The sequence below is a fragment of the Antennarius striatus genome, chromosome 14 (assembly GCF_040054535.1).
Source record: "Antennarius striatus isolate MH-2024 chromosome 14, ASM4005453v1, whole genome shotgun sequence".
Taxonomy (NCBI): Eukaryota; Metazoa; Chordata; class Actinopteri; order Lophiiformes; family Antennariidae; genus Antennarius; species Antennarius striatus.
This window is the reverse complement of record NC_090789.1, coordinates 17,321,820-17,348,331: the sequence shown is the minus strand read 5'-3', so window position 1 is coordinate 17,348,331 and position 26,512 is coordinate 17,321,820. Positions and strand designations below refer to the sequence as shown.

The 26,512-nt window shown below is 40.4% G+C and overlaps 3 protein-coding genes across 6 annotated transcripts; 1 reads left to right on the top strand and 2 right to left on the bottom strand.

Annotated features, from left to right (window-relative positions):
- Positions 1-683: 683 nt before the first annotated feature.
- On the bottom strand, positions 684-8,812 carry LOC137607582 (uncharacterized). Of its 2 annotated transcripts, none has more exons than XM_068333455.1 (11): positions 8,627-8,812; positions 8,047-8,115; positions 6,834-7,115; positions 5,219-5,560; positions 4,735-4,797; positions 4,478-4,618; positions 3,808-3,924; positions 3,399-3,470; positions 2,569-2,736; positions 1,856-1,963; positions 684-1,770 (listed from the first exon to the last, which is right to left on the bottom strand). In XM_068333455.1, exons 1-11 carry the CDS (start codon positions 8,676-8,678, stop codon positions 1,673-1,675), a joined length of 1,512 nt encoding a protein of 503 aa, XP_068189556.1. In that variant the 5' UTR covers positions 8,679-8,812; the 3' UTR covers positions 684-1,672. The 2 variants fall into 2 exon arrangements, with proteins under 2 accessions (XP_068189556.1, XP_068189557.1); XM_068333456.1 differs by having other exon boundaries at positions 5,219-5,533.
- Positions 7,821-15,419, top strand: LOC137607584 (G1/S-specific cyclin-E2-like). 2 transcript variants are annotated; one of them, XM_068333457.1, is made up of 13 exons: positions 7,821-7,871; positions 8,178-8,263; positions 9,821-9,912; positions 11,098-11,125; positions 11,205-11,262; positions 11,993-12,126; positions 12,623-12,740; positions 13,037-13,183; positions 13,755-13,850; positions 13,945-14,079; positions 14,473-14,584; positions 14,668-14,825; positions 15,157-15,419. In XM_068333457.1, the coding sequence occupies exons 4-13, from the start codon at positions 11,112-11,114 to the stop codon at positions 15,232-15,234; spliced, it is 1,050 nt and encodes a 349-aa protein (XP_068189558.1). In that variant the 5' UTR covers positions 7,821-7,871; positions 8,178-8,263; positions 9,821-9,912; positions 11,098-11,111; the 3' UTR covers positions 15,235-15,419. The 2 variants fall into 2 exon arrangements, with proteins under 2 accessions (XP_068189558.1, XP_068189559.1); XM_068333458.1 differs by lacking the exon at positions 7,821-7,871 and adding an exon at positions 8,045-8,100.
- A 213-nt stretch (positions 15,420-15,632) lies between these two features.
- ints8 (integrator complex subunit 8) lies at positions 15,633-26,421 on the bottom strand. Of its 2 annotated transcripts, none has more exons than XM_068333453.1 (28): positions 26,375-26,421; positions 24,841-24,979; positions 24,252-24,426; positions 23,896-24,036; positions 23,665-23,736; positions 23,504-23,555; positions 23,207-23,386; positions 22,878-22,985; positions 22,607-22,756; positions 22,424-22,524; positions 22,109-22,250; positions 21,341-21,411; positions 21,052-21,227; positions 20,835-20,965; positions 20,112-20,222; positions 19,548-19,752; positions 19,339-19,460; positions 18,975-19,159; positions 18,299-18,332; positions 18,143-18,202; positions 17,969-18,030; positions 17,768-17,886; positions 17,524-17,627; positions 17,246-17,296; positions 16,368-16,441; positions 16,227-16,291; positions 15,959-16,002; positions 15,633-15,838 (listed from the first exon to the last, which is right to left on the bottom strand). In XM_068333453.1, exons 1-28 carry the CDS (start codon positions 26,396-26,398, stop codon positions 15,722-15,724), a joined length of 3,015 nt encoding a protein of 1,004 aa, XP_068189554.1. In that variant the 5' UTR covers positions 26,399-26,421; the 3' UTR covers positions 15,633-15,721. The 2 variants fall into 2 exon arrangements, with proteins under 2 accessions (XP_068189554.1, XP_068189555.1); XM_068333454.1 differs by having other exon boundaries at positions 26,270-26,408.
- Positions 26,422-26,512: the final 91 nt, after the last annotated feature.

Genomic DNA, 26,512 nt, shown 5'->3' with positions numbered 1-26,512 from the left:
TGCATTAGTTGTGAAGATGGACATCACTGTAATTAATTACTGTACAAAAATGGCTAGAAGTTAATAGACACACTTTAGCACAACTTTGGACTGCGCTCTGGGTTTATGACAAAGTGAACTTTGCAGACTCTGCAATTGAAAGGACTGTAAAATACTGCTCATATTTCAGATATTAATGTGTTTCCAAAGTTTTGAACATGATAGTTTTGCTATGAAGAAAGAAAGAGCGATAGATGTGTGGCTTTCCCTCTCTGTTATTGGAAACATCTTGTCTGCCCTACAGAAAGCCCTGATCAGAACCCTTTGGGATGATCTGGAACACCAAACTTTGAACAAACTGAAACTAAGAATGTTTATATCTTCACAGTACACACAGTTTCTATGTGTACCTTTCTTTGTGGTATCTGATAGGGATTCCTCATGACTGCACATACTGTACCTTGCAAAGTAAAGTCATTTAATCACTGCTCAAGTTCTAAAATCTTGTGGAAATTTTTCCTGGAAGACAGGAAGATGTTAAGGTATCAGTTCAAGGCTGGGGTTTTTTGAGTCGCATCTTCAGAAAGCAAACCTGACAATAACTAAATATATTTGTGCCTAATATATCAGAAAATTCATATTTTCTTTTTATTATTGATAGTTTCTAAGCCACCACAATAACACAACATCTGAATTTGCTTTTTATTTGTCAGAAGGAGGAAATATTTAGAAAAAAACAATAACAACACAAGTGTGATGCCTTTTAATGGCAGCTGCCAATCAGATGTCTGAGTATCAGATGTCTGAGTATCCATAAAATGCACCAACGTAAATCTAGGTATTTTACGCATTGCTAATCTGCACCAGTAAATAAGTTTCTGGACAAAACTAAATCTCTGTTTAATGTCCAGAGGTAACATTGCTACTGTAATGACCATTGCATTTACCGCATATATGTCACTAAATGTTGGGGAGAATGGTGGGAGAATAAAGGGCAGGACTTCTATGGTTTCATTTGAGCAAAATCAAAAGGGCTGTGGTTACGTTTAGAATACAGGGTGTTTGAAACGATTAAATAAGTTTTACATGAATATTTTACTCAGGTTCTGTGTCAAATACAGAACTTAAAAACATTTCTTCTTTTCTTTTTCACATGAATTCTTCATAAATATCCCGTTGAAGAGCTGCTATTTTAGCAGCCATTTATTTCAAGCCAGTTGGAGCACAGAAGGGAACAGAAATTAAAGTATGTAGTGGTACTGGTAGGACACATTTAAAGTCTCAGTAGACTGATCCTGCTGCAGTTTACAAGAAAATGTGGTTTTGGTAAAGCAGTAGGTCAGAAAGTTAAAAAAATGCTTTTGTACCAGAAGTATTTCACAGGAAAGCAGGTCATGAAATGTCAAAAAAAAGTCATTCAAATATAGTTGAAACAATAATTATTTGAGACAGACTTTATAAACTTACTAGTTTGAATGTAGGACTTCTAGAACTCTGACAATTACACAAATGATGAATATTAAAGTTCTTCTGTCAGAACACCTGTCTGATGTTAAAGTGAGTTACCTTTCAGTGCAGTTTCACATTCTGTTTGTGAACTGAAGTTCTCTTCTCAGTTCATTGTCCAGATATGTTAACATTGAGGTTATTGTCCGTTCACTTGGAAACATGTCTTACCACACCAACTCCAATTTTAAGAGTCAATGTCATCATAGTCATCCCCAGAGGAGGTGTTTTCTTCAGGGCTCACAGGGGAGTAAATGAGGCCTCCGTCATTTTTGTCATCAACATCTAATAAGCAGAAAAAGCAAAGATCGACATGTTATGATCTTTCCACGTGTGTAGCAGCTGTTCCTCTGACATACAGCATGTTGACCTGAATTCAGTGGGTCTGTAGTTCTTTCAGAGTGAAGGTGGTCCTGACTGTGGAGCTTCGAGGGGTGGAATGTATCGTTGGTGGCAGCTGACTGGCTCTGTCGTGGCTCTATGTATGAGGGTACACACACACACACACACACACACACACACACACACACACACACACACACACACACACACACACACACACACACACACACACACACACAGATCAGTTTGGACAGAGGGTGGCATAATTACCCAGAGTGGAACTACAAAAAATCAAGGAAAGATGTCAGGAAAATAAAAGAGGTAAAACATCTTAAAGCTAATAATGTAAAAACATTTGGCCAATAACATAATTTATTACTAATCCTTAATTATTACATTATTAACATAAAGTTATTACATAATCAGTTTAGGATTTTATTAATGTTAGAGGATGGAACACTCCCACTGCAGCTGAGCCATCCAGTGTGACACAACATGACAGTAACTTTAGCAAGTAATCAAATACATGGACGATCCAGTAGTAGTTCAGCAATTCTATAGGTTAGAATAAAAATTTCCAAATGAATTCCAAACATTTCAAAGATGTGGGTTTTACAGCATCTGCCATCTTTAAATAAAATAAAAAACTGATGGTTTTTGGACAAATCTGTGTAATCATTAACTAGTTTTAAATGTACAAGGAGCTAAGAGAAGGGAAGCAGGTGAGTGAATTCAACTCACCAATGGTGACTATGACGTAGTCATTTGTGTTTTCGTAGAATTCACCAGAGGAGGTACTGGAGGTGTCGAATGAGTCCGTAGAGATCTTTGACCGTCCGTCATGTTGAGCATCCGTTGGTCCATTACGGTTTGTGAACGATCCAAACGCTTCATGTTGCGGCTCAGCAGCTGGAAAAAAAAACAAGTTTAAAAGGAGAAGAGAGAAGAGAAACACCAGACCATGAAAATCAAAATTACAGCCCTTCCAATTTATGAGGAACAAGATTTAAAACAATATCAGATCATGTGATTGACATAGTTTGATACCCTGTTTTTGTTTCAAGTTCATTTCTATGCTGTTTACTGTCCCTTCTTCTAATCTGTTAGGGTCTTTCCACAATTTGTGTCTTCTCCTTTCAGGACATTTAAACTATATCTGAACTAGGCTTCTCTCTTTTGCCTGTAAGCATTGAATCCTCATTCAACTGTTAAATCACATAAACTTCCCCGCATCTGTTCTGCATCTGTTGTAGGATGCTCATCTTCTAGTTAAGCTAAAAAAAACTTGACAAAAATAATGTTTTACAGTTTTATATCACAGGTATAAATACTAATAATTTAAAAAAAGGAACAAGGACAATATTCTAGTGTAAAATCTCATATTGTAGATCAAAAAAATACTCTCTTATCACTAAATTTCTCATATTAGCACATCTTCCTACAGTGGAAAATGTTTTCAGAAAGTTTCATCTCTTAATATAACTGTATGTTTCTACTGTCACCACCCCCTGATGATAACTGGGAATCATGGTATTACACAGTCAAAATATTATGATATGTCTGTGACTCACCTTCCTCACAGACGCTTTCAAGACATGACGTCTTCATCATAGAGTTCGCATCTGGTTTGTACTTCTGGGAGTCTGGAGGCAGAATGATGGTGTTTTAGTCACAAATCATCCTACAACATTTATGCACTAATCTGCACACTCAGCTGCAATAAACCAACGCTGCTCATAGTCTGTATCTACTGATGTGCTGCCAACACTACTAAGCTGCAGCCAGAGACATGCTGGGACTGAATGGGACCTTTTGAGACAAACAAAAGAATTAAACAGCTAGAGATGACATGCATGCTATCTGCCATGTGTTAATGCCTCTATAGTAAATGCCATAGAGGAAAAAAAATTGTGTTAGTTCTAAATTGTGATCAAATAGTCATTTTCATTCATAGATCACTGTAAACGTCCGTCCACTGACCGTCTGCCTGAGGACGGTAGTTGGTGATCTGGTTCAGTTTGATGCCGTCTTGGTAGCAGTGGCAGCGCTGCTGGGGGGACAGTCGATGGCTGGTGCACGTCTGCTGGAGCACCAACACTGTAGGCGTGATTACAAAGGTGAGTCATGGGAAATGTTGAATTCATGTGCTTCATAGTAAGTCTGATTGATAATGAGTCAATACGTAGAGAGATGGGTTTTATCTCTCTACTCTGCTTCATATGATAATTTCTATCTGAAAGGATCTGATGAATTCAACTAACCTTTAAAAAAATTGTTAAGCTATATAGAAGCATTCACCTTATTGAAGAAGCCCACATCCCACCTTTAAAACATCTTCTGGCCTGTAACATTTAAGAGACTCAGTATAGTCTTAATAAAGTAGAACACATTTGTGTGGAGGATGGCATCTTCAGGGAAGCTGAAGCCTAGTTTGGTCTTTTGAACTTGATGGAGTTACACATCCTCTGTTTCCCCCGATGGAGAAACTGGCAACCAAAGACATCAAGTATCTAGAGGTGAAGACACACTGAAATGTGATTTAGCTGATGTAGCTCGCTACTCCTGATGATTATAAGATACTTTATTCTTGAGATCTGAGGCTGATTGTGAGTGTCGTGCTGTGATGTGAGGTGTAATGAGGATAACCAACTGTGTTTCCTTCTGTAGTGGCAGCAGAGCACAGTGTTTGTGATCAGAAGCACAAGGAGCAGAAGAGACACAGCAAAGAAGCTGAGAAGCTCCGTGGACCTCAAGAAGAGGCATTCAGCTGAGCCAGGGGGGGTCGATCCGTCTGGACAGACAGAGAAAAACACACTTTAAGATGTATTCTGTTGCAAAACTGACCCATTGATGTAACACTTATAAAGGTTATATGACATTAGTCAGATATAAAGCTTGAAACTCTACCAGGTGACCAGCTGGTCGTTACAGTAGTGTGAGCTTTGGTGGCTTTTGGAAAACTGAGGGAACCTGCATCACAAAAATGTTCATGTTTTAAGATCAACACAACAACTGTATGAGCTGCTGAACAAAAAAGAACATGGAGAATACAATTTTTATTTTGTTCTGCTCCATGAGCATAAATAGCACAAGGTGGAGGCCGGGAGTAAAATCTAGAAAAAACCTCCTGAATCAAACAAACAAAACTTTAACTATACGGAACAAGATTTGTTTGGTCCTAATCTACTGTGTTGTGATTGGTCAGAATGTTTGTCTTTAAAATCTTTTACAAAAATTCACTTGTTGTTCACTTTGGTTTAAGACACGTAATGTAAATATGAAAAACAATGAACTGAAATCTAAGAAAACTTAAGATGCCGACATATTTTTAACATTTCACTCTCACTTTGTTATTAAATAATGTAATTCAGTTTTTGAACTGGGCTATAACCTGAACATACAACCCCAGCGTCCTCTTTGTGTCCACAGTCTGACCCGTCCTGTGCAGCAGGACAGTCCCACAGGTTCCCCTCCTTCCCCGTACAGTTCAGCTTGTCCAGGTGGACGGGTCCCCGACCAGAAGGTAAGACCCCACCCTGTCCCGTCACACTCAGGGCGTACCCACAGCCCAGCTGCGCACACACCACATCAGCATCTCGCAGGTCCCACTGGTCGTCACACACCGTACCCCAACTCTTATTTGTCCACAGCTCCACCCGCCCAGCACAGCGGTCAGAGCCTCCAGCCACCCGCACAGCCCTGTGGCCTGTGAACAACATCGTCACCAACTTATCTGTTTGCAGTGGATTGAAATATAACTTTCATTTTATAACCTCTGAATTAGTATTTTCTGCAGAATTCAGGGTTTTTAAATGAATGAGTTGCTGCATGTCTTTATCATGTCATACGTTCTACATATGAGTCTACTGTTATTCACTGTTTCTCATTGTGGTCTGAACAAAAACATGAAATATAAAAAACATTATATGAATAAAATATGGATAAATCTAAAAAAAAAAATAGAGCATCTTGAAAAAGTTCAATATTTTTTGTCACTCATTTCAGGAAGTAAAACCCATATTATATAATTTCATTTCAGGTAAATTAAAATAATTCAAGCCTTTATGTCTTGACATTTGATGATTATGGCTTCCAAAAATAACAAAATTAAGTTAAATAATACACACACACACACACACACACACACACACACAAGGAGGGGAAGCCACAGAAGTTCAGGGCTGAAGAAGCTGGGTGTTCACAGGGATGGACCCAAGCATAGAAAGATGAGTGAAAGGAAAAAGCCTTGAGAGGAACATCAAGTAAAATCAATTCAAGAACCTGGGAGAGCTTCACAAAGAGTGGACTGAGGCTGGAGGTAGAGCATCAAGAGTAACTACACACAGACCAATGATACATATGGACCACAGATGTCACATTCCTCATCAATGTCACAAGTGTTTTACCTCATCTGTGGGGGAAAAGAACTGGAGCACTGCTCAGTGGTCCATCATTTAGAAATAAAGCTCCCAGAGTCTGGAGGGAGTGGAGAGATACAGAATCCACCTTGCTTGAAGTCCAGTGTAAAGTTTTTTTGTCGTCATTATTTGTAAACCATCATCACCAAATGATCAAGAAATAGAGGCTTGAAACATTTTACTTTGTGTATCTCTGCGTATCTATATACATATTTATATACTCTGTGAATCTACATAATATACAGGTTTCACTTCCTGAAAAACGTGACAAAAATTATTGAACTTTTTCATGATGTTCTAATTTTTTTTAGATGTACCTGTACTTTCATGCAGAAACTATTGGATGTAAAAAAAAAAAAAAAAAAAGTAAAACTAATTGACAGACAAAATTCAGTCCATATCACACGTGTGTGTGTGTGTGTGAGTGTGTGTGTGTGTGTGTGTGTGTGTGTGTGTGTGTGTGTGTGTGTGTGTGTGTGTGTGTGTGTGTGTGTGTGTGTGTGTGTGTGTGTGTGTGTGTGTGTGTGTGTGTGTGTGTGTGTGTGTGTGTGTGTGTGTGTAGCCATGCTGGAGCAGATAAATCCTCACCACAGTCAGCTGCAGCGATCACTTGGCAGTTATTTCCGAGGCGCTGTGAGCAGTTCTTCAAATGACCATCTCGGTACAAACAGTGATGAAAACAGACACTCTCCTTAGGTGAGCTGGATTTATTCACATAATAGAGGCTCCCACACTTCAGATCCTGGCAGATCGCTCCAAGCAGCGTATCTATGGAGTCTGTTGCTAACGCCACCACATCACCGCTCCTGTTTCCAGGCATCCTTAGAATGAAGCTGCATCTACCAATGGGTTTGTGGACGTAGGGTTCACCTGACAGGCAGACACAGAAAATTAAATATGTAATGAATCACAAACAGGTATCAACGCTGGCTTCTCAAATTAAACCATATATTTTTGGTCGCAGAAGCCGATCAGTAACTGTTTCCTACAAAAGTCCATGAGGGGTGGGTGATGGTCCAGGACAGCAGAATGTGTGTATATACTGTACATACAGAGAAATAAATACTGAAACACTCCTTCCAGCACAGTTTGACAAATATGAGTACTGAAAATGTGCAGTTATCACAAAAATGTAGGACTGGTCAAGTTACAGCTAGTACTAGAACTTTACATTTTGCTCTGTATGTTATTCTGGCTTTATGAAATTTTGGCTTTAAGAATCAGTATATTTTACTGGTTTTTATTTCAGAATATTAGTGAGTTTTTAAAATCCCACTTCAAAAACTGCCGGTGCTTTAGATATTAAACCACGGGGAATTATAAGCATCTGTCATTTCTTTTTACTGACTTATGCATTTATGATTTATTTTAAAATACTAAAAACTTTCCTTTAATCTTTAATGATTATCTGTAGAGGTAATTGTCATGGATTTCAGTTGCAGTGAATGACTGAACAGTTTCCTGTTTTATACTTGCGGGGATGTTTGTGGAGTCAACTGTGCTATAAAGGTTGCAGTTGAGCAAAAAGCAACAAAAGCAGCAAAGGTCGCTCTGCCGAGGGAACCAGTCTGCGTGGGAGAACATTTTACTGCTTGATTTGCACCTGCAAAAATTCACGGCTTGCAAGTGTGTCACCCACATCCTGTGACTGTAGGAGCAAGAATATTCACATATCCTCTGCAGGGGGTCCGAGTTCTGAGCCTTCAGAATTAAATATATTTGTGTGTAAGTGTCGGACAGAGAAAGAGAGAGATCTTCTTGAGTAATAGCATTCAGCTCAGAAACAAACGTTTTAACTCACTGTTGTCGTTCTGTTCCTCTGTTGTCACCTGGACAGTTGGCTCTGTTTGAATGGGTGAGTTCTGAAAAGCTGAAATGAAGTTGGAAAAAGTATTTTATTGACCCCATACTATTGATGTCATTATGGTACAGAGACGATGACATACAGTGGACCAGATCAGACACAGTTACAACAGGATGACTGAAATATAAGCATCAGATTTTTGAAATCCACCTTGGTGAGTGCAGCTGAGGTCACAAAACATTGGATGATGTAATCGACCAAATTCTACCACATTTATCATCTACTTACAGAATTCAGGTTTCCTTGTAGAAACGCTGAAGGATTAGTAAAATACATTGTGTTGTGTTCTTATGATGGGGTCTGAGCTTGCAGATTTTTGTTTATAAAATTATCAGTATTATCTCCTCATTTTTTATTCTTGTTATATATATGATAACATTGATATTTATTCTCATTACTTGTAGCCATAGCTCAGTCAAAAAGTGAGTCCAACTTAATTGAGAATAAATAATGACGTTAACACTACTGGAAAAATAAAGTACCAGTATTTATCATGTTTATTAATGTAAAGATTTACCTTGAAAAAGACAGCTCACTTGGATAATCAGAATACATTTCACCAGCTTCATGTTGCAGACTGAGAGAAACGGCCTCCTTTGCTGTAAGATGAAATCACTCCTTCTATTTTTGAACACGTACTGAGAATGTTTTCACTGGAATGACGTCTGCATTTGTTCACTTGATATTTAATTGACACAACTTCCAATTTACCACAGAGCATCGTAACAGGAAGTGAAGTCTATGGCTTTGTGCTGATAAGCTAACAGGCTGAGACATGAAAACCTCCCCTTTCTAATTTTGTACAGACTCATTAATTCAACCACTTTCACTACATCAAAAGAATATTGACCTTTAAATTACCTTTAATTTTAAACTTGAACAATATTTAGATAAACAATATGTAGTGACTGTGTGGAAAAAGTTACTTTATAAAACAAAACAAAATTTACATTTTCATCAAATTATAATTATTCATAATTTATATATATTTTGCTGTATGAATTTATGTTAAATGGTATGCAATATTGGGGTCTGTTGGCTTCATTTTTTTGAATCATGGATTGAATTACCAGTCACAGGATGCAACTTTATTGCTGACAACACTGGTTACATAAATCCACGTTTTTCCTTAGGATTACGGAAAAGTTTATTTACAGTATTCCTAATGTGTCCAAAGTTGGCAATCTTATTTTTCATTAAATATTATCCCTTACTGATGTGTGTGTTTTGACTGTGACAGTATAACATAAATATTCTAATTGATCATGATTCCACATCTTTTGACCTTTTCTATAAATATCTGCAGAAACATGACCACACTTGCTTCCATGTATTAATTTGTATGGTTGGAGCCTTGTCATTGCCATAGCAGGATGTTCTTATCATCTGTTCAGATTGAAAAATGGTCAATTAAATATAAGTGAATCCAGCTTAGGAAATACAAACAAAGTTTGTATTCATACAACGTGGGTACTGAATGAATAATTGAATAAAAACTTTTCACAGGATAGAGAAACAGACCCCAGTGGACCGCAGTCACAACAAACTTCTTTTAGAATTAATGAAACATATTACGTCCCACCAATACTAGTATTTTTTGGGGGGGGTTTTGCAAATCATTTACTTATGATTGTATTGTTACTGAAAAATATATGTTTTATATATTCGATTAAAAAAATATTCATTCATTCATTCATCCTCATTTTTGCAGACACGGGGAGACCATGCAAACTCCGCACAGAGCGGGACTCGAACCCGGAACCGCCTTGCTGTACGTTAAAAAAAAAAAGTTTCATATCTGACGTAAGTAACAACCCTTTGGCTCTGACGTCATACAGGTTTGTTTACATCTAGGTCCTGAAACATGTGCTCAACTCAATTCTCTCTTCTATTGGCTGTCTTCTGCTCTGTCTCCGCCCATCTCCGGCTAACCGGAAGACACAATTTAATGACTGACAGAATTTAAATGAGTAGTTCCTGATTGAATTGATGGTTGAGCAGCACAGGAGAGGTTTGATGATATAAACACCGGACATGTAACCCAAGAAAACGACGTTCCCTCTCACAAAGTGTCCGTGTTGTTTCTCGTTTAGTAACATAAACCACCGCTCAAGACTCTTAGAATTTAGGTGGGGACTTCAAATGAGGTAATATTGAAAAATGATGACAAATGCCCCGTCGTTAATGAATTAACTTAATTCATTAAATACGTGGAAATCATCCACACACATGCGCAATGTGCCGCAAACGCACATTTATCAGCGCCAGCTCGTTACTGCAGGAGTTTCATTTGGACTCGGAACCAGCGAGGGTGAGCTGCGAACCTGCGAGCATTTAGCAGGAGTCTGTAGAATTAAATTATAACGTTTAAAGTTTTAGAATCAAATGTCGTAGTCACAGCAGCTGTGGTTCTATTTTTTATTGTAGTTTTACTCTCAGCTGGTTGTCCCAGTAGTTTCATTATGATTAACAAACTCCAGCCAGATAAACTTTGACAACATGATGTTTATTTGAGCTTCTGCTCCAGGTGTGGTCCGTCCGTTTGAGTCATTTAAAGCCTGAATAAACTGTCACGACATTTAGACTCACGTTTGACCATAAAGAACATTAAAGGTATTAATACGTGTGAGATCGTGTAGTCCGTTTGGAGAATAGTCAAACGCGTTTTTCTTAACAAGGCGCGCCTGGGGCCCTGGTGTTTCTGCGTCATGGGAGGCTTTTGTCGCACATGTGCGAACTATTTAGGTGTTTGTTTGTTTTTTATTTGTTGATCTGCGGATTTTGAAGTTTTAAATATCAATCAATGTAATGTAAAACTAAAATTGGTTAGGTGGGGTTTGGTGAGTTGGGCCAGTGGTATTTAATAGTGTCTGTATGGCGATTTCTGGTTCCTAATGTGTTCACCTGAGCTTTAACTTCTCGTTTTTGTTTGTAGATTATTAGTTTGTCTCTGAATTGTTTTTTTTTTTTTTGTTTTTTTGCCCACAGACGCAGCTGCCAGTATGCCTAAAAGAAGGTACTGACCTCTTGGTGCTGTTTTAATAAAAGTGTGCAGGTTGATTGTTGGTGTTGACCTCAGGCTGGTGTCTTTGCAGTGGTCCCCGGCGGAAAAGATCTCTAAATGCTCCGAAGCAGAAATGCAAAAAAACTAAGGTAATTGTTGATATGTTTTCTTTGCAGTCAGCTGATAAATGGTATATTTTGCCAATAAATATAATTCATTCCAAATTGTGACATTTTTCGTTTGAAATGATCTAAGCAAAACCTGAAGTAGCCAATGAGATTTTCGGTTTGAATCTTGTTATAAAACAGCTTTGCATAAATGTCATCCTTTCAATGAATTGATATCCATCATGCATTACTTTAAAAAAATGCATGCAAGTAGTGCAATCAAGCACTTAAAGGAATCAAGAATCACTTTGTCATTTTTAAATTCAACAAAGAAATTGAGTGCTCTCCATTGCTGCAGATACATTGACAGAAAAAGAAAAGGTACTAGACAGATTAAAAAAAGATTAAAAAAAATAGACAATGATGTGATTATCCACTATTTAGATCAGTGACAAACAGGAAAGAAATTAAATGTTAGATATTTTTAGGAAGCTTGAGCAGTTGTCAACTCATCACGTTGGTGGTTTGATTCCCAGCCCCTGAGGTCAGAGTCCCTGAAGGAGTTTATGAACCCCAGACTATGAACTGGGTCGAGTCCTGAAGACCATCAGACTTGATGTGCCAGATTCAGATGTATATGGGGAAAAATCTGCTGTGACAGCAGCTTAAACTTTTGAGGGGAATTTCTGAAATCAACCTAAACAAGAACAATTCTAGTTTATTATGTTCATAAGGAAGTATGTTACATTAAATCTTCTGTCTTCCATTTCAGAACAAGCGGGCCTTCCAGCCGTGTATACTGAGGGAGACTCCTATGAAGAAAGTCAGGGTGGATGATGTTATATCCTGCCCTAAGCCTGTGTCTTCAAGACCTTTGGTTCAGTTGTTTTATCGGCCCAACTCGGAGTGATTATCAAAACCATTTGTTCTAGTTGTTATCCAGCTGATGCTGCCTCTTCTGTTTTTTTGTTTCCTCTATCATATACGTACTTTTTGTGAGAACTATGCAAATATTTTATTCCATTATCTTCTAGTAGTTGGGATTAACGCTAGTCTGCATAGCTGCGACTAGTCATTGTTTTCATGACCAACTAATTTGCTTAGTATCCTCTCTACAAAATGAAGGTTAAAGGTGATAAATAGTTTTACAAAAGACAAACCGAGCTCAGTTTGATGCCATCAGACATCTGGTTTGATTCATCTGTACATCTGACTGTTTGGAACAGTCAGATGTACAGATGAATGCTGTTAAATCAGAAAAGGCAAATCCAGTTACACAACATTCAAATGAACTATTTATTTAGTTTGTTTTGAAAAATTAAAGGATGTGTCTGTTATTATAATAGTCAGTGACTAATTTTAAGCAACTAATAGCTAACGCTCTTGTTTCTGTCCGCTACAGATCGGATACTTTATGGCAGATGCTGAAGCCAAACTCTAAATATAGAAAAGACTTCATGCTGAGGCATCCCAGTATACTGCCTGGAATGAGAACTGTCCTCCTAGACTGGTTAATTGAGGTGCATGTTGGCGTTATGTTGTAAATGTATTAACTTTGTTTCTGTGCTTCGATTGGAGCAAATATCTCCTGAAGTCCACTAAGGTCCATCAGATTTGTGGGTAATGACTCTAGAACTATAAACGGAAAGTCATGTTGACAAGAGTTGAACCATTTTGCTAAAAATGTCTTGTCTTTCAGAAAATCCATGTTGTATTTTTATTAATGGGGGAAAATGGAGACAAATCTTGACATAAGTCGTGTGGATGCTGAAATTTAGATTTCTCCAACATGTTTGTGTTGTCCTTGTCTTGACAGGTGTGTGAGGCGTATACTCTCCACCGGCAAACGTTCTCCCTGGCCCAGGATTACTTTGACCGCTTCATGTTGACCCAGAACCATGTTGAAAAGCATTTGCTGCAGCTCATTGGGGTGACGTGTCTGTTGATAGCTTCAAAGATAGAGGTGAGGATGTGAACGGATCATGTCTCCTCCTCAGAGTTTTTTAAAGATGAATCTTTTTCACAGCGGTCTCTGTATGGAACACAATCTTCAGAAGTTTGACAATCATTTATTTGGATGTTAAACTATCTAATTTTCAGTATCATAATTTATTTTCTTTATTTGATGCATGTCATTGTCTACTAAACCTTTAAGGTATTCGATGCATGTTTCTAAATATATTCATGTAGGTCTAAAGTAATTGATAGATAGATAGATAGATAGATACTTTATTAATCCCGGAGGAAATTGCATGTGATTTGTTTTCCAAACGGCCGTCACATCAGTGACGTTTTCCTGCTCCTCCTGGGGTCCCAAATTCTTGCTGTTTGATTCAAAATGTTAATTTACATTCCTGCCTTGCTTCAACATTGAGTTTGAATGATGATTTATCAAACATTGTGAATAATAATTGCCTTTATGAAGAACTGGGAGTTGGAGATTCCTTACCTCCAAGGTGGATGTGGAAAAAGATATTTAATTGGAAATGGTTTCAAAAAGTGTTCGCCCCGATCTGAGTCTCCTCTCATTACAGGAAGCCCGTCCTCTAAAGGTGGCGCAGATGGTCGATGTGACTGCAGACTCCTACTCTGAGGAAGAAATCGTCGAGATGGAGCTTCGGATTCTGAAGGTAACGCAGTTACAAGCGTGACTAGATGCGTTGTTCCTCATTACTAGCCTGAACAAAGTCTTACTAATGATTCATCTCCCTGGATGTTTCACAGGCATTGGAATGGAAAATGTGGTCTGAAACCTCGTTGTCTTGGCTGAATGCATACTTCCAGTTGGCCTCGGTGAGCGCCGGCGCTGACCTGTTGGTGCCTCAGTTTTCACCGGACGTTTATCTACAAATGACACGCGTAGGTGACATCAAAGATCCTGACGCACACATCAGTCGTGAACATTTGGATAACATAGAGGGACTGCAGGAGCACTGGTGATTTAATCTGAGAAGAACGGGGTTGAGAACATTGGTGGTTGACCATGCGAGGCAGAGATCCAGCCGGTGATATTGTTGGATGTTGGGGTTTTAAAGTCCAGTTGATTCTACCTGTACTTTCCAAGAGTCTCCACAACAGCCAATATCTGGAAGCGGTCAATGCTAAGATCAGTTAGCATAATACTGTATCCTGGAGCGTGTCAAGCGTTCGCTATGATGTCCAGTCAGAGCCTCATCTTTCTTATTTACAAGTTAAAGAACTACTTTCAAGGGCTGTTACTAATTCTCCTTTCTCTTCTGGCTTTTGTTTTAGCTCTTAGACCTGTGTGTCCTCGAGATAAAGTCGTTGGACTACCAGCGTCACGTGTTGGCCGGTTCAGTCATGTGTCACTTTATTGACTCCGAAAGTGTTGAAAGCGTTTCAAGTAAGAGTAAGGATCATAGTGGAGTTTTTGTTCCTTGCTGTGGACAAAGAATAAAACTGAAGTATGTTTTTATGTGCGATCAGGTCTGCCGTTCCAGTGCTTCAAGTCCTGTGTGAAATGGATGACTCCCTACGCAGAAACTGTTCACTGGTTTGGTAGAGCGACTCAGAGGGATTTTGCTGGGGTCAAGACGGAGGACAAATACAACATTCAGACACACACAGACTACATGTCCATGCTGGTTAGTATAATCTTATTCTACAACTATTTTTTTCTTCCAGGCAACGCAGTGTGCGCTTTTATCCCCTGAGTAATATGAGATGAATATGAGTTGATACCAGGTGACATCCTGGGAAGGATGACTAAAATGTCTGAAGCTCTGATCTTCAGTTGTTTTGCTTTTGTTTAGTTATTTGCTGACTGTTCAGATACCGCATCAAGAATGACGAGATTGTTGGATGTAGTGATGATTTTCAGTAAGATGTCATTTAACTGAAAAAAAGCAAAGTGCTCTTAATAACAAATACATTCAGCTCAATTGTTGGTTTCTGACGTTCCACTTCTTCTTGTAGTTCTACACGTATGATAAGAGGCTGGGCACCGGGTTCCCACGCCTCCCAGGGTACACTGAACTACAGGACACGCAGTGAAGCGGACGGAGTCCTGATTACTGATGGAACACCGGGAGTTCCATCCACTGCTGCTGATGTCGAATGCAGGTTAACCTTGTATTTAAGGTGCATCACCTGTCAAAGCTTTTTAAAATTAGTTTTACTGACGAGGCACTTTGATGCATTTTTATTTTTGTATGTTAGTGATGGCATTTCTAGTGTACCTTTTACTGAAAATGATGTGCAATTTTTTTAAAAAACAGGATGAGTTGGAATGTTAACTTCTGAACTGTCGGTATGAGCATACGCTTTTGTCATGAGCTCTGAGTCAGGGAGCTATTGATTGGAAAAAGAACAGTCCAACTTTTGACTATTTTTAACATGCTGTTGTAACAGCCATTGTGTAACTCAGGGTAATGAACAGTGACTGAGTATCATTACTGTACAAATGATTGTATTTATTTTCTGGTACAAAAAAAATAAACATTTCAGCCTCTCAAACGTCCGGCAGTGGTCACTATGTCTCCTAGAAGTAGAGTTTGGCCATGGCCTGCAGGAATCTCTTCTTTCTTTTCTGTGCAGCCAACTGCAGAACCTCCTCTGGGTTACTGGTGTTGAGCTCCGTCTGCCCGATCGCCTTTATCTGACAAACGCCAAAGAGTTGGACATTTTAACACTACGAACTATAATACATATAATCCTGTGAGATTGTAAATGGTCATCTTGAAATTATTGACGTGAAAGCAGCGTTGACTGTGCTCACCGCTATTTGTCTTTTCTCAGTTTCTCCTCGTTTGTGGTGAATATCTGAATAGTCAAGGGAAAAAATTTTTTTTTTTAATGTATTTCAGCTTCTTTATGTACTTTTTTCCTCCCTTGAGTTTGTCAAACTTCTTGAAAGCAAAATCATATTTGGCATGTTTACATGTTTACATTAACACCAGAATTTTCTCTAAGATATATTGTCACTTTAATTGGTAATGATCACAAATGTTTGTCGATATCGGCATTCCAGCTTCAGTTTAGGATACGTGTGAGATACTCCAGGATGGTGACGTCCCAGATGTAGTCGTAGAACGAGTCCATGGCGTCATGACTGCAGTGACAGAAGAGGATGGCGTAAGTCGATCAGATTAATGCTACGGGTCGTCAGTGCTGGGAGTTGCTGTTACCTGTTCTGTTCCTGAAGAGCTTTAAACGCGGTCATGTAATCGACCTCCCGAAGAAACTGACAGAGGACAGCAACCTGACGGGAGAGGGAGACGACCTCAAAACAGGAAATCAGACACTAAATCAGACACTAAAACTGAAATCTGATGATCCTGACTGAATAAACTGAGCAGGAGGCAAAAATAAACATTTAATATTCCTGGAAAATGAAAGCAATTTAAACAAGTGCTTCCACAAAAAAAAAGTTGGCATTTCGGCCATTTTTCATTAACATTCTTATGCAAAAACTTACAAGTTCCAAAATTTTTATGTACTTTTTCAAAAAAAGCCGATTGACAGAACTACAATTAGACACTAAATATTATTCACAACGTACTTGCTCAAAATTGTGGGAACTAAAAATATGACGTGATGCCATTAAGTAAGACTAGCAGCATGTTTCATTTGGAACAAATGAGCATTCAAGCATGCAGGATTAGTTTACACTGAACACTACATTAGCACCCAACATGGAGGTGACCCTTATCACCATAGCAACATAAATGGAATAATGATTTAAAAAAAACATTATCCCAACCAGTGGAATAATTATTATTTGTAACAATTGTATGAATAATAATGCGAATAAAGGTTCGTTTGACTTAATTATAACCTCATTTTAAAGTGCTGTTTGACCACATTTAAAAATGTCAGCTTGATATTTAGTGTTTGTCAAACCCGCTGTACTCTAACCACGTTAGAGTACAGCGCAAAGCCTTCATAAAAGCCGTGGTGGCAGGGTTAGAAGGTTGTCAGGGTTTTTCTGAACAAATCAACCAAGCAAGCGAGTATAGCTCAATGTCAAATAGCTGAAATGCAAAAAAAAACATTGACCTCTGACCTGCGTGTGGCAGTTCATGATTGAACAGCACTTGATCATCCTCTTCAGAACCTGGAAACAAGTCAGCGTTGGTTTGTTTCATTTTAATGTCAGAATTACTAGACAAATACATGATTCACTTCACATTTGCCATATTAGTCATATATTGTGTTGTAGCGTTTCACAACTGTTAAATTGTAAAAACCACTTTTAAATTGTCAGTGAGGTAACTTAACATTTCCTATTATTGTATTTGACTGAGAGCTCTTAATGTTTCATCGTCGAGGAGCTTGAAGTACCTGGTCAGTGTAGACGTCGGGGGGAACAGCTTTGGTGAAGAAGTCGGAGCACACGGCTCCGGCCTGGAGGTAGAAGTTCAGCGCCGCAGAATACTGATTGGTCACTACAGACAGATGAAGAAGAGGAGCCGTCATCAGACTCGTACGACTGCTGTTTGAAGGTGAATTCACCGCTGAAACACTTTGACGTGGGGGCAGAGGAGACATCGCATCATCTGAGCTTTGAGAACACAAACATTCTCACCAAAGTAGATATCGGCCTGCGTGACGAGCCACGACTGGTTGTTAGGGTTCAGAACCAGAGCGTGGGACACCAGCTCTTTGACCGTCACGGCCACGGCTTCCACGTCTACTGCCTGTATGCTGCTTGCAAACACACACACATAAACACACAGTCATTACATTCACAGTTACTGAATGAATGAACTAAATGAATGAACCTTACTTCGGGAGAGAAGACGGCCAGATGGAGAGGTGCTCAGCCGTCACCTCATTTACAATATCGTCCTGAAGAAAGAGGAAAAGCATTGTAGAATTTAAATTTTGACCATCTGTTCACGTTCTCCTAGTTTCTGGTCGATGACCCTGACCACAGAGCCTTTACTGTGTGGATGCGTACCCTCACGATGCTGTGGAGCCTCACAAATAGCGAGATGAGGGTCGTCAGCACCAACGGCTCCTGTGAGAAACGAGATGAAACTCATGATCCCATCAGTGGGCCTTCATCCAACCACAAATGAACAGTAAATCCACAGGTTGTTGAACGGACACTTACTCTAAGTTTCTTGACAAAAGTGATGAATTTACTCCTGGACAAACAGAAATAAAACAGAGTTAAATTGTGTTTTCTTGTGGAAATTAAATAACATTTATGGGTGAACGAGACCATTCACCCATAAACAACCACATGTTTCTGATTATTGTTGGTACTATTAATCCATTCTGTGCCTTCTCTCTGACATGTTCATTGAGGAACTATTTTCTTTCTACCACTGCTCTGAAGGAAATGTGCATCCAGAAATTGAGAGGTTCCTCTTCAAGTCAGGATGCATTAATGCCGTTCTTCTCTAATGAGCTATAATGTTAACTGTTCTGTTAGTTAACTTCCCATCCACGCATACAGTATGTGCACACCTCCTTCTGAATGGGGATACCGGCAGGAAATGGACACTACGAAGTCTTAATTTCTGGAAAGGGATGTTTTTTGGGGTGTTTTTTTGTTGGATCTCTGTGTTGAAGGAAGTTAACTTGACTTGAGAGGATTCTTCAGTTCTCACTGAGTGGGGAGTTCAACGTATCTAACCTAGTGGGAGCCCACAGGTGAACGCTACAGGGCTGGGTTTCAACATCTCTCATCATGACTTCATGACCTCAAAGACTCCCATCAGGTTAAATATCTAAAACTCAGCAGACTTTGTTTACTGCCATGACTGAAGGGAGGGCAGGCGTACCGGTACATGATGCCCATGGAGGACTCTCTGTGTTTAATGAGGCCCACTCTGCCGTCGCTGTTCCTCTTGTGCTGGATGGACACGCTGCAGATCTGCACCACCACATCCCAAAGTTCCTTGGCTGTACGCCGACTCTCTTTAGGACCTGGGAGCTCTTTGCATGTTGAGGCCAGGAGCTGACCGAGCTTTCAGAAGAAAAAAGGGGAGAGATAGTGAAGGAGGGAACACCACAGCAGTCCTGAGCCTTTTAACCGATGCATGATGGTTAACACATGAATGCCCACTCTCCATTTAACTCTGATCTTGGATGACTCTCGTACAAGCAGCTGCCTGCTGCCGCACTGCGGTAGAAAACACTTCTTACCTTGATGTACGGGTTGTTGATGACCAGAGATGGAGGCACCTGCAAAGTCAGGTAATCGTTCTCCCTCCAGTTCAACATGAAGGCGACACACTCCTCTCCCACCACCTGACGCAGAGGCACATCTACAGACAAAGCAAGAGCATCCCATAATTTAGCTTGCAGCATCAAGAATAAGAGGATTGATCTCACCGGTTTCCATCCACACACACCGTGAATCCTCATCTCCAGGTAACCTCTGACCCTGCTGACCAGGTCGGGGGGCGGTCGCTCCTTGCTGCCCTCGGAGGCCATCGTCTCGTGCGCCCGGATGTCGAGCAGCAGCATTTCGTTCAGCATCACCTGCCTCAGCTTGGGGGAGAACTCGGTGACGAGCTCCAGACAAGCAGAGAAAAGCTGCCGGGCGTGAGCAAAGTCCTGGAGGAGCAGAAAACACGACCATTAACATTCGTTTCTGAGTCCCACTGCTGAGAGGGGCTTTTCATAACCGTGACGATCGCGTACTGAAGCATGTCTTACACGATGTGTTTCATGAGATCCACAAATAATTGTGGAACAAAATCTCTCAAAGCATCTTGAGACAACTGTAATCATTTGATGTGTGTTTCTGGCGTTTCCCATTTTCTTCAAACATTCAAGAAAAAACTACAAGCTCCATAAATGTTTTGTAAACTTCTCCAAACTTGCCACTGATGTGAAGGTGAGTCAGGAATGACTGCCTTTCAACATTTGGATAAACTGTTTTCCACTTTGGTGGATAATTTCGATGATCACACCTTTATTGATATGCAGTGGAGTCCTTTGGCCATGAGGATATAGACCAGGTCCTTGGTCAGGTTGTCTTTAATGCCGAGGATCACGTTAATGTAGTCTGGAGGAACTTCCCACTGTACACACAACAAGAAGGTGGTTTGAATTACTTCTGAAAAAATACATTTAGCAACAAAAATCAATCTTAAATGTTGGAAATATGTGAGTGAATTTAAGAGACCCGTGTTGTCACTAGATAAGATGAAAATCAGCTTTTTAATATATATATATATATATATATATATATATCATTATTATTTTTTTAAAATAAAAAATAAAATGATATAAATAAATATGTATATGATATTATATATATATATCATATTATTTTATTTATTTTTTTATTATTATATTATTTATTTATATTTTAGGAGTTTATATTTTAATTTTATACTGTACTTTGTACTGTATACTGTATTTTAGGAGTTTATATTTAAATTTTATACTGTTTATATTTTAGTTATAGTTTAGTATATGTCCTGTTAGTGCTGTATGTGTCTGTTAGTGTAGTGTATGTCTTGTGGTATGTCCTGTGATGTCAGTGTTTCTTTTTCTCCTGGTGTTTATCCAGTATTGTTCGTTATGTAATGCCTGAGCAGTGGATATGTACAATTTCCTCCGGGATGAATAAAGTATATATCTATCTAGCTATCTATTCTTTCTCCCGCCGCGTTAACGCATGCTCTGACCTTACTGTTGACCTTCCAGAAGGGTCTTTCTGCCAGACCGTGGAGCTCAATGAGGATCTGTCTGAGCCTGCGTGGCTCCAGCAGGAGGATGAGCTGCTGCTCCAGCTGCCCGATGTTCACACTAGCAGAGGCTGTGGAGATGGGAACCAAAACCAGATTCAAGAGGCTGGAGCGCAGCAGAGATTACATGCAAACAAGAGAAACTTAAATGCTGCACCTGGAATGTCGTAGAAAGACGGCAGAGGCTTGGCGCTTAGGTTGATGGTGGCTGATCTCTTCCTCATCTGCTCCACCAGAATCTTCCTCTCCTCCTCCCTCAACAGCTCCATGAACAGCTTATGAGACGACACCATGAACAGCAGCGGCAGCTCCTCCAAGCTCTCACACAGGGTCCTGCAAGGAGAGACGCTTTCGTGATGCGGTTTGAAGTCGAAGCAACGCCACACGCTCCTCGACGTTTGTTGTGCTGAGTAAAAAAAAGAGACGAGAGCTCTGCTGTCACTCACTTCATGAAAATGGCCATGTTTTTTCTGATGGTCTCAGACATGTTCTCCTTTTCTAGCGAAAGTGTGCAAACCTGTAGGAAAAAGAAAACTGGATTCAAATGTGCAGACGCTTATTTTTCCAATTATTCCATCAGCAGTGAATGCACCATCTGATTCATTCTTGGATGTTGAAACAGGTTAAAAGTCCAGTGCAATGTTATTTGTGCAAAATGACAGTTTTCTATTGGTTTGAACACCAGCATTTTAAAAATAATCCAGCATATGTGAAAACGTTTTATATTTGTAAACTAAAGCTTACATGTTCTGTCTGTTAAATAGTGTGATTTTTATTCATGGTGACAACAGAGACTAGATCAGACAGCTTGGATATGCAGAGGTGTGCAGAGCCATCAGCTGAACCTCTATTTAGGACATCATGAAGAAGTACAGTAATCATTAGCGTATTCATGCTTCAAGGTGACCAGTTTCACCTCATCGCAAATTTTTCGGAGGTAGTCACGTCATACCGTACGCGCATTCTATTGGCTGACAGCATCGAGATTCATGGAACGCTGTGCACTTCTGTGTATTAAAGAAACACTTGAAACACTTTAAACAATCGATGTGTGGGAAAAGGTAATACAGATACAAGGTGGTTTAAAATCAGTATAGGAGGGTTCATAAACAGTTAAATTACCGTAGATAATAAAATAAATAGTTCGTTGGAATATCGCAGAATTGCAGGTGGTCCTGGAACGCATTAACCGCATTCAAAACGGATCTCTGTACCTCTAAGATGAAGTCCACCAGCTTTTTGCTGGGCTTGAGGAGGAGCTGCTGGAAACGAACACTGAGGATGTCTCCTTCTAAAGCGTCTCGTACGGCGTTGCAGATACACAGCTTGTGGCAAACCTCATCCAGGCCCGACTCCCTGAGGAGGATAGAAGAGGGTCATTTGTTGGACTGTCGATATGTAGATTAAAAAAAAAAACTCCACAAACTAAATTGTCATCACAGTACATGAATACCGTATGTCAAGGATTAACAAAGTCCTGCATATAAAAAGATCATTTTCATTTTGGATTCATTGAACCGTTTTCTCACACTTGTTGGACTTTGTACAGGAACTCTCGTAGAACGGACCGTCTGAAATGGTTTGGTAACGTGCGGCTCACGTTGTCTTTGATGAACGCTTCGATAACAGCCTGTCAGACAGATGAGTTATGAATATAATGCATGAACTTTAACAAAGACAATCCTTACAACCGCTGCAGCGTCTGCTCTCACCTGGTAGTTGTGCGCCCTGATGAGGCTGTTGATTTGATTGTAGGACGTGGTCTGGCTGTCTGAGTCACAATCTTCAGTCAAAGCTTTGCAGGCGTTCCAGTAGCCGGCTAGACGTTTCTCATCCAAGTGAACGTGGACCGCTGAGTCCAGCTGATAATATAAAGAAGCATCATCAACCTTTGCTGACGACAAACTGTTTCATGATGTTTTATAACAGCACTGTAATTTCGTGTGTGTGTGTGTGTGTGTAGATATATTTGAGTCTAAGTACCTTTTTTAATAGCTCCCTTGTTTGTCTGAAGTGATCGTGGGCCTTCTGATAGGCTGGTTGGTTTGTGCAGCCTTGCTGGAAGAAAATACCTCCCAGATCATAATGAACCTAAATTTTAAAAAATGACACAAGTCCCAAGTTAAGCTCTACCAACTCCATAAATGCAACTCCAGTTAGATTTCTACAGAATATTGTTCTGGAGCCAACAGTTTAATCAAATAAAGAGGTGATAGAGCATTCATATTGAAGTAGTGAAGCTACGGGGTGAGCTGACGCCATGAATCCACCAATTACATCACACGTTTGTCAGTTCTGTGCGGTCCACTAACCTGGCAGTGCAGCTCATCGGCGCTGATCCGAAGCCCTGCAGTCGAGGACTCGGTCTCTCCGTTGGCAGCAGCATCAGCAGCCAGCAGGTCCAGAGTCCTCAGCGTATGAACGAAGAAGTCCTTCTTCAGCTGCAGAGCTCCTTCAAGGACGCTGATGGAGTCCGTCGCCTGCTCCTTCAGCTGACAGCAGGAGACATTTTCACAACAAAGTGCATTTAATTTAACGACAAAATCTAAACAAGAAGTAAAGAACATCTTTCAACCCAGGATAGCGGGTTAGCGAGAGCATAAACTCACAACAGTCAGGATGTTTTCAGTCATCTCCTTCTCTTGCTGGACGATACTCAACCTAGGAACGGCCAAAAGACAAGCACTCAATAGCTTCATGTCGAAGTCATTCAAATGAAACACAAAAGCCTGACGTTAAACTCTAACTGGAAATGACTGGCAGAATTTACATGTTAATCTGGTGCGGTCCCGGTTTGGTCTGTTTCTCTGGAAAGCTGCTCAGCACAATGGTTCGGATGGCCCTGGAGACGAGTTGGACATCGAGACAAAGCCTTAAGTTCCTTCTTTCTAATCACATAGTTTCTCAGTTACTCTTTCAGATCAATAAAGAAGGATTAAGCAACGAAGTGCTGCTGACACCAGCCAGAGGATTGTGTGTTCTCCTAACGGAGCGGACTTACCAGCGGTTGTAAATGACAACAGCCATGGCTGTAGTGGGCGGGAGAGTGGACAGATCCAGGTCCACGTGCTTCACCCCCGGTGGCACTTTGCTCACGCAAAGGAGCTCATTCAGTAACATGTTTAACACTGGAATTGTCAGGCTGACAAAGAAGAAGGAAATCTGATTGAATGACTCACATGTTTGATCTGACAGAACGTACAATTATTAGAAACATGGGGCGTGTTGAAATACGCTGCTTTACTGTTATGTTTCTCTCTTTCTCACAGATGCATTAACGGCCTATTAGTCCAGCAAACAGCAACTAATATTCAACTTCTGTTCCCCATATCAAAACAAGTCACATCAGACTCTTACCCTTTCTCCAGAGCGTCCAGGTCCCACTTCATGTGTGCAGCTACTTTCAGCGCCAGCAGCTTCAGGGTGCGATTCCTGCGGTTGTCTGCTGGAGGCTGCACTTGGTTCTGCTCATTGACAGAAGGTTTGGACGCCTGTTCCAGGAACTGGATGATCAGCTGGACTGGGGTCGGGTCTATTTGAAATATACGCAGAAACATGTAGCATTAATGAGCACCTGATCTGAGAACATTCAGCTAAACTTCACTGTGTTTCAGGCATGTTGAACTTCATGTTCTATATTTAATCATCATTATTCAGTCATTAGAATGATTCAAATCACTATTAGTCTTTTAAATGGAATTATTGTTTAAAACATGTCAGAAACATTTGACTGATGCCATTACTTGATATTCAACAAAACCCAAAAACATTATGACACTCAATATTATTTATAAGAGAATGCCTCACCTATACTGACTGCAAATATCACATTATATAGACTTGCAATTTCCCAGTGGAGAAACCACCAAAAAATAACACAACTAATGTCCCAAAATGTGAAGATGTAACTACTAAATTCACTTTAGTCATGAGGGGCCGCGCTGACCTGGGTTTGACCTCTGCAGGTGCGTCTCCAGCAGGCTGCCATCCAGCAGGAACTCAAACCAGGACGTCTGGAGAGGTGTTCCTGGACGACTGTTGCCGACAGCAGCGACCCGGTCGGCTGCTTCAGCACTCATCCCCCCCTGAGGAACCCCACCAGAAAAATCAATCACATCAGAGAGGCAAAAGACAAACTCTTCTTCTTCTTCTTTTCCTTTCAGCTTTTCCCTTCAGGGGTCGCCACAGCGAATCCGTTGCCTCCATCTAACCCTGTCCTTTGAATCCTCTTCTCTCACACCAACTACCTTCATGTCCTCTTTCACTACATCCATAAACCTCCTGTTTGGTCTTCCTCTAGGCCTCCTGCCTGGCAGTTCAAAACTCAGCATCCTTCTACCAATATATTCACTATCTCTCCTCTGGACATGTCCAAACCATCTCAGTCTGGCCTCTCTGACTTTATCTCCAGAACCTCTAACATGTGCTGTCCCTCTGATGTACTCATTCCTGATCCTGTCCATCCTGGTCACTCCCAAAGAGAACCTCAGCATCTTCATCTCTGCTACCTCCAGCTCTGTCTCCTGTCTTTTCCTCAGTGACACTGTCTCTAGACCAAACAACATGGCTGGTCTCACCACAGTTTTACACACCTTTCATTTTAGCTGAAACTCTTCTATCACACATCACACCGGACATTTCCTCCACGCGTTCCATCCTGCCTGGACACGCTTCTTCACCTCTTTTCCACACTCTCCATTGCTCTGGACTGTTGACCCTAAGTACTTAAAATCCTCCACCTTCTTGATCTCTTCTCCCTGTAACCTCACTCTTCCACTTGGGTCCCTCTCATTCACACACATGTACTCTGTCTTACTGCGGCTAACCTTCATTCCTCTCCTTTCCAGGACAAACCTCCACCTCTCTAGCTTCTCCTCCACCTGTTCCCTGCTCTCACTACAGATCACAATGTCATCTGCAAACATCATAGTCCATGGGGATTCCTGTCTAACCTCGTCTGTCAGCCTGTCAATCACCATATAGATCATATATCTAATAAATATAGATCAGCTATCCTTAATAAAATTTAAAAGCACAAAAAAACAACCCAGAAAGTTGAACTCTGGGTGTTTCTTCGGCATTTATGCTGTATTTGATTCGTTCATTAGGTTGTTATAAACACTCCATAAATACAACACCGCTATCAACCCTCACTGAGACGCCTGAAGAGATGTCAGCTACCGCTGGGACTGATCGCAGCTCATTAATCAGAAATGTCTTATATTAAAGATGCCGGAGGCTGCCAGCCATACCATACACCTACCGGTGTGTGTTTACGTGTGTGTTTGTGTGTAGCCCTGTTAGCTCTGGGTTAGCATTGTTCTCCTAGTCGTCTCTCTGCGGCCGGTCGGACACACAGCGGTACATTTTCTTACCTTAACAGCTGAAAAACTACAAGCAGAAGATTCTAGAGCTGAATTTACAGAAAAATATTATATTAGTGATTTCTGAGGGAGAGATATCGGCCTTTTGGTTCTCACATTATTCATTCTGGACGCCTCCATTGCTCTTCGGTGTTTCCGGTCCCGCCTCTTCTCCCGCGAGACGCGCGCGGCGCTACTTTAGCGCGTATTTATGTTTTATTCAGAAAGGTGGTTTAAACAAATCATATTTACTCA